Source organism: Apaloderma vittatum, unplaced genomic scaffold, assembly GCF_000703405.1.
Source record: "Apaloderma vittatum isolate BGI_N311 unplaced genomic scaffold, ASM70340v1 Scaffold40348, whole genome shotgun sequence".
Lineage (NCBI taxonomy): Eukaryota > Metazoa > Chordata > Aves > Trogoniformes > Trogonidae > Apaloderma > Apaloderma vittatum.
The window spans coordinates 7574-14901 of NW_009729832.1; the positions used below are offsets into that span (position 1 = coordinate 7574).

Consider the following 7328-nt stretch of genomic DNA (forward strand, 5'->3'; position numbering starts at 1 on the left):
CTGAGGGAGACTTACTGTACAGATTTAATTGTATTTCTCTCTTAATTTATCAGCTGTTAGTAATTACATCCTGCATTTTTTTGCAATGTAAAAATGACTCTAAACTGGCTATTGAGACTGTACTTAAATAAATCATGGGAGAGAGAGGAAATTACAATGCAAATAGTATTGGTCTTGTAAACAATTTTAATTCACTACTTAGCTATTCATTAATTGAATAACATCTTCAAAAAATGCATTCTGGAAAATGTAGCAGCCACACTGAAAGCAGTGCCAGTCAGATTAGCTTAAAGTAACTCCTCGGCCATCTCCACAATGTATAATTTTAAAGGGTTCAGACAGTAAGCAGTTCAGCTTTTCAACTAACAACTGAGAGAAATGCTGACTTTCCCTCCTTGCTGGAAGACATCAGCCTTACAGTCTGTGCTTTCATATAATCTCTTGCAAGAGCAGTAGTCTTGCTCGGCTTCTATTTTGAACCATTTTCTGTTTTTAAATGACAGTTGCAGTTCCTCTTCCCTCTATTTTCGTCTTTGCACACTCCACAGTTGCCCACTAGTGGTACTGGATCCTCCGGCAGATATTCTCGTTTTCCACATCAACCTCCTGTGCTACAGCTTCAAGTTAGTCAAAACCGCTGTCTCTCCTTCTCCTTTGAAGACAATTACAAGAAAGGTATTTTGTTCTCACATACAGTGGTCTGATAATCCTGTCCCGGCAAATCAGAAGGCACTGTTTACAATAGTGCAGAAAAAGTACTTTTTCCATCATCATCCTGTTTCCTGGTAAGCGGAGGTTGTTTCAACTGCGAGAACCGGTCAGGGTGACATGAGCGAGGCTTGCTGCCCTCTCCTGGTGTCATCAGGGGCCGTGCGCTGGGTCTCACAGCTGCCTCTTAGATTGAGGTTTTTCTGCTTTTGAGACGATTAATCCTGCAGGAATGGAGGGAAGAAGCTGCTTTATAGATGGAATTGATTAATTTGAAGAGCAGGATTAGTTGGATCAATCCAACCAGACACAGTTTTTGAACTGTCACTTGCAAAGGCCACAGTGTTGGTCAGGTTCTCTGAATCTGTGGATGATCCCCTGCAATTTTCTGACTGTGACACGTGGATCGAAACTCAACTGGCTGCTCCTGCCCAGTTTTCTGGGAGTGTTAGCACTTAGCGTGCTTTTTTTTCGTGATCATGGGAAACAGCACCATGGCCCATCAGAGCATATCTGTTACAGATGAAAATTCATGGCCACGTTTTGGTGCCCATTGTGGAAATACACTTTTAGTCAGCACATCTCAGTCTTAGCATTTGATGGGAACCCATCTTCTCACCCTGGAAGGTGACTGACCACGAAGGGGACTCACCTTGTAGAAATAATTTTACTCCTGATAGCTGCTGAAGCTCAGCTTGTTGGGTCATGTGCAACAATCAAAGGCAGCAGCTCTCCACAGCGGGAATTCAGTTTTAAGGATGCAAAGTGATCTAACCTTGTGGGTCCAATATTAAGGATGGCAATTGGCAGCTGCTTCTCCCGGGCAGCGAGAGCAAACCTGTAACCAGAGTACACCTGCAGGAACACCAGAAAACAAAATTACTGGCAGCTTAGGTAAAACAAGAGCTACAGAAAGGAGCAAGGAAAGCAAAATGGTTGTTATTGGCAATGGGAAACAGGGCTGTATGTACATGGTGTGTTAGGCAACTGCACCGAATTCGGGTGGGAAATTTCTTCATTCAGGAATGCACAGAAAAGAACAGCTTTTAACCTCCTGTCAGTGAAGGATTTGCAGTTTCATAGGAACTGAAACTTCATAGTACACTGAAGGGAAATGTCCTTGTCTTTTAGTAAATCTCTGGAGCAGTTTTTATTAGTTATCATAGGTACTTAAATACTTCTACTTTGATGGTTCTCACATGGCCCAGCTTAGGTAGTACAAGAATGAACCTAAGGCATTTCAATCATTCCTGTACAAAGGATTATAAGCCTAAGAAGTGCAAGCTCAAGGAATTCATCTCCAGTATCCTAAAGCAAAGAGAATCACAATCAGGCAGCCTTGGTTTTATCTCATTCTGGGAGGCATTAGAGTAGGGTTTTTTAATGTAATAGAACTTATTCCTGGAAAATGTCTCTTCTCTGAACTGTATTCTGAGACCTTCCACAGGTTAAACAAATGGGTTTCCAAACTACCTTACCTTGTAGACAGGAGGCTAATGGAGAAAACAAATTGTGATACGAAAGATAATCCTAAGCAACAAGAAGAGATATTTCTGCTCTCTTCCTGAGAATTTAATTAGGGACTTGAGGTCCTAAAATCTGGCATTTCACACAGTGAGCTGTGAGACCTAGAAGCTGCTGAAGGCTAGGAAATTCAAGCAAGGAACTGTGGGGTGGTGATCTCTGCAGGACTGAATTCTATCGGGTACCTTGGCTTTGTGGGCAACCTACAACGTACTGCTGGACAAGGAGGCAGAGAGAGGTCTGAATGGAATTATTTACAGCACCATGAAGTAGACTGGCAATAGAGAGAGGCTGTTCTGCTCCACAAGCAATTAGTAGTCTTAAATTTCAGGGCCAAGTATTGTAGCAGAGTAGCACAGAAATAAGAACTCAGTGTGGGAGGAAGACTTGCTTACCTGCATAGAGGATCCTGCCACCAGCATGGAGTCCGATTCTGCCAGGCGTTGGTGCACAAAATCCACTTTTTCCCGGCTCACTGTGTCTCCAAAGAATGTCACGTCAGGCTTCAGAATTCCACCACATTTATGGCAGGCTGGGACCTGGAAATTACGCACCTGCTCATCTGTTAGGAAGACGTCCCCATCTGGAGCCACACCGAATGCTTCAGCTTTCCAGGTAGGATTCAGAGCTTCAAAGTGCTTCTGAAGCTCAGAGCGCAAGATTTGATCTCCACAGGCCAGGCAGAAAACTCTGAAATTCAGAGCAAAGGCTTAATCTAGAGTTTCAGGTCAGCTGACCATTTGGAGTCTGTAACTTGTTCCTTAGAAGGCCTGAAAGGTCTGTCATCATTATTCACAGTTATTTGCCAAATATTAAAGGTCAAGGAGCTGTCTTTCTACCTCTGATCATTGCTTTGTAGGAATGCTCTAGAGAAAGCACTTTGAACCCTCTCTCCCAGTTCAGGCTGTGCTTTTTAATCTGGAAATTTTGGATGATCACAGCCAGGCTGTGGTGGCCCTTCTCCAGTCTGCTCATCCTGTGCATTTCTGGCACTATCTGCTGTGCTTAGCCCTGGATAATCCTGGCATCCTCAGGGTCCCCCTGTTCTCTTCACTAAGACGACGTTTGCTCTAGCAAGGAAAGGGGAATTTCTGACTGATGCAGATTCCAAGGGAAACAGTCCAAATAATGCTTCAAAACAATGGATTGGCATTCTTGTTTCTTAAATACTGCGCTGTCAACAGCGCTGTTTTGTGGTCTCTTTCTCCAGCCCAGCCCAATGCCACCTTTGAGCACATCACGTCCAGGAACACATCATTGACTTTTTGCTTCCTTTCTCAGCAGCTGCCCCCTCACCTGCTGGTCAGTCACCCTGAACGAGAGACCAGAGGATTAACCGCCCTCCCTCTGCCCAGAGAGAGTACCTGTGCGTGCAGCCGTGCAATTCTGTCATGCGCTGGCTCCCGGCTTTGGTGTGAAGGGCATCCACATTCTGGGTCACCAGCCAGTGCAGCTTTCCCAGCTTCTCCCAGTCCCTGAGTACCAGGTGTGCTGTGTTTGGCTGGTGGGCGGAGAACTGGGGCCAGCCCACAAAGTTCCTTGCCCAGTACCGCTGCCGGGCACTGGCGCTGCGAACGAACTCAGCGTGCTGGACGGGCCGTCTGTCTGTCCTGGCATAGAGCCCGACACCTTCAGAGCGGTAATCTGGGATCCCTGATTCAGTCGAGATTCCAGCTCCAGTCATTACAAACAGCCTCTTGGAGTTAGAAACAAAGCGCTGCAGCAACTCTACTTCCCTGGGATCTGGGGGAAGACAGGCTGGCACAAACGCCAAGTTTGGAGAGGTTCTGGATACAGAATGGGATCTGAAATGATGGAATCCGATGGCTCTGCAAAGTCCAGACAACTTCCTGGCAGAGAACATGTTCACCTAAAAGCCAAGAACAGAGCACATGGCAGCTAAAACAAAGCAAAGAGTGTGTCCTTAATTCCATTTTCTTGAGATTCTCTGGAAAATTATGCTGATAAGTATTCTTTGCTCTTTTTTTCTTTTTAGTAAAGAAACACAGATTACTTTGGAAATATTAACTAAAGCCCACTGTCCAAGGACAACAGTGCTTACATCTCCCTTTAACACGAGGACTGCTCAAGGCACAAGGAAAAAGTTAGCACCCTGACTTGCAGGATTCCTGCTCTTCTATCCGAGTATGAAGGATGGCTGCCTAAGAGGACTTGTGAAGAGCCCTGAAAGAACAGAGCATGCAAAATCTTCCCAGGTATGTGCAATAGGGCAGAGAAGAAATGGCAGGAAGGCCGAGCACCTCACCCCAGAGGCACTGTCTGGCTGGTTTGCCCCCAGAACAGACCCCTGCTCGGCCTTCTTTACTGTTGTGTTTACCCCATCCTTTGCATGTGTTGTGGGGAGAGGAAAGCGACCTTGAAATGTTGCTTTTCCAGGACAAAGGCCTTGACTGGAGTTACTCCTGTTTTTTATAAAGGCCTGGTGCAGAACAGGCCTTGAAATGGAACTGAAGATGATTAGAATGCTGCCTCAGTGGCTCTGGCACCTCCTCCTTTGTGGGTGCCACCCCTCTGGAGTCAGTGGAGGGGTATTGCTTTCCTTCTCCAGCAGGAACGGGGGCTATTTGCTGGGAGAAAAGGGATCACACTTTGTGTGAGAGGGCAGAAACAACTGCCTGGCAGCAGAAATGGGAGGGATATCCTGTTTTAAGGGATGCTCTGTTGGGGAAGGCAAGATGGCTTTGCTGACAAGTAGCCTGGAACTGTGCAGGACCTGTTGTGACTGGAGTGGATCAGTTTGAACCATGATTTTCTTTGGCCTTTCTACCAGTCTGCAGTTCTCTTTCTCAATTTCACTATTTTAAAACTTTTTTTTTTTTTTCTGGGACTCTCTATGGTTTTGCATACAAAGCACAACAAGTTTGGAAAGGAATGGTCCTGAAAAGTGACACTTCAAGGACTGGGACTCACCCAGCCAGCTGGAGGAGAGGTTTGGAGGAGGGCTCTCTGCAGCTGGTTGGCTGTCAGACGGTTAAAGTGTGTGGGCAGTTTCATGAATGCCACTACAAGAAACTGGTAGTGGCCGTGAGATCTGTGGCATCTCTGAGAAAGTCAGAGGTACTCAAGCGGTGAGCACGACTGTCTAAAAGGCTGGCACCGAAGTTCATTTTTTTCACCACTGCTTCAATGCCTGGATGGTTTTTAGACTCCTGCTGCATCTAAATTGTTTTGCCTCAAGTGCCCAGTGCCCCTCAAGTACCAGATCTTTGGGTAAAGAGAGCAATATTTAAATATATTTAAAGTTTGGGTGTTTAAGTATGATGATACTAAAATGATGCTAGTGGCAAAGAAGAGATTTGCCTCAGTTAATCCCCAGTTCACAAGCCTTTGCGTCATCAGTAATTACAAGGAAGATTGGGCTTCCTCCATAATCTGAATTACGTTTTTAATCTAAGCTGTGGATTCTGTTTGCAGTGACTTCTGCCTTGTTTTGTTGTTTAGCAGTTGTGTTGGGCGTTCCCTCTGAAGAGGTTTAGTTTTCCATATGAATTAATTAGGAGGGGCAAAATCTCCCAATAAACTGTAATTTGCTTTGAGAATAGCTTCTGGCATGATACTCCCCAAAGGCTGTTAAGACCGTTTCACAGTATCTAAATTGCTTTAACCACAGAAAACTTTCCATTCCTGCCCCTTATCGTCAAAAGATCTCTCAGAAGGAAATGTCGTGACGGGGCGTGGAGATATGATAATGGGAAGGCCCAGCAGCAAAAATACCAGATACAGCTGAGAGCCGCTGTGAAGTGTACATGTAGGACAGTGTCCTTCCAAAGGACGGAATATCTCCTGTGCAATGCAAAGCTGCTTTTAAAATGAAGGTGCTCTCATTAAAAAATAACAACTACTATACATAGTAAGTGAAACTCTTTAAACGTACCTATCGAGATCCGAAGCTGGAGTTCGTTTTTACCACGCACCCAAGATGCTCCACAGGAGAGAGATCTGACAAGTTCAAGGTGGAAGACAAAACAGGTTTCTAGAGACGGTCACAGGCCAGAAATTCAGAGGGACAGCCGCGGCATTCGAGTCTGTTTTGCTGTCATAGTGACGCGGGGGCGGCCGTGGGAACTGCCGAACCGAACGCATCTAAGGAAATAAGAGTTGCATGGGGAATAAAGCCTGAAAGCTTCCCTGTCATAACGCTGCCGTGCCCGAGCGCGGAAGGAAAGGGCTGGCCTGCCGGGAGAGGGGTTTTCTGGGAAATGGAGTTCACAGAGAAATTAGGCCCGAAGCACAAAGACTACAATTCCCACGCTTCAGCGAAGGGGAAAAAAATCATCACGCAAACAGTTCCTGACACCTGATAAAATTGAAAAGGCTAAAAGCTTCGTAGCTGCCCTCAAGGAAACATAAAAGAATAAAATCAGATTTCTTTTGGTGCAAACGCGAGTAATAGCTTTGATAAAACGCATCGCAGAGGCTCGCGCTTATAAAGTCAGGCAGTTTCTTTTCACTGATACTAACAGGTTTTGTGCTTAAAATGTGACGAGTCAAATATTGGAAGAGAAAGTCCCCGAGGTGTAGGTTGGTGGAGGTGAGGAGAGGGTGCTGGGCTGATCGGTGTGTCCTGTTCCGGCCCTGCTCTAGCAGCCTGGCACTAGATGCTCACCTGTTCTGCAGACGGTGGGCGATGATTTGAAGTGCTTGTCAAAGGCTTTCTCCAAATAGGTCTTAATTAGCTCCAAACATTGCAGGAATTTTTAATCCATTTTTTCTTGCCTCTCACAGTTATTTCAAAACCTGGAGGAGCCCGAGCCTCATCATGACAGCGCGTGATTCTGCCACCCCAAGGGAGAAGCAGGTCACCCTGCTCGCTCGGTGCGGGGTGCCAGCCCTGCCCATCCCCGGGCGGGGCACGGACCCGTTTTGGCAGTCGCGTGAGTCTTGCGTGACAGTCAGGCTGTTGGTGTGGGTTTCAAAGAGTTTAAACGCGTTTTCAAATCCCTGTGGCGTGACTTCGCTTTGGTGTCACTGGGATGGCGAGAGCAGCCAACGAACCCCTTTTTTTCCGGGAAGGCGGAGAGGGCGCGGGTCGCGCTTCACCGTGCGCTGCCTCCCGCCGCGGGAAACGCCGGTTT

General features: G+C 46.4%; 1 protein-coding gene across 1 annotated transcript; it reads right to left on the reverse strand.

Annotated features, from left to right (window-relative positions):
• Nucleotides 1–1398: 1398 nt before the first annotated feature.
• SIRT4 (sirtuin 4) lies at nucleotides 1399–4102 on the reverse strand (the record flags this gene model as incomplete). Its single annotated transcript, XM_009874564.1, has 3 exons — nucleotides 1399–1563; nucleotides 2628–2922; nucleotides 3597–4102. Coding segments are annotated over 3 exons (966 nt in total), but the record flags the coding sequence as incomplete, so codon positions are not given.
• Between the last annotated feature and the right edge of the window lie 3226 nt (nucleotides 4103–7328).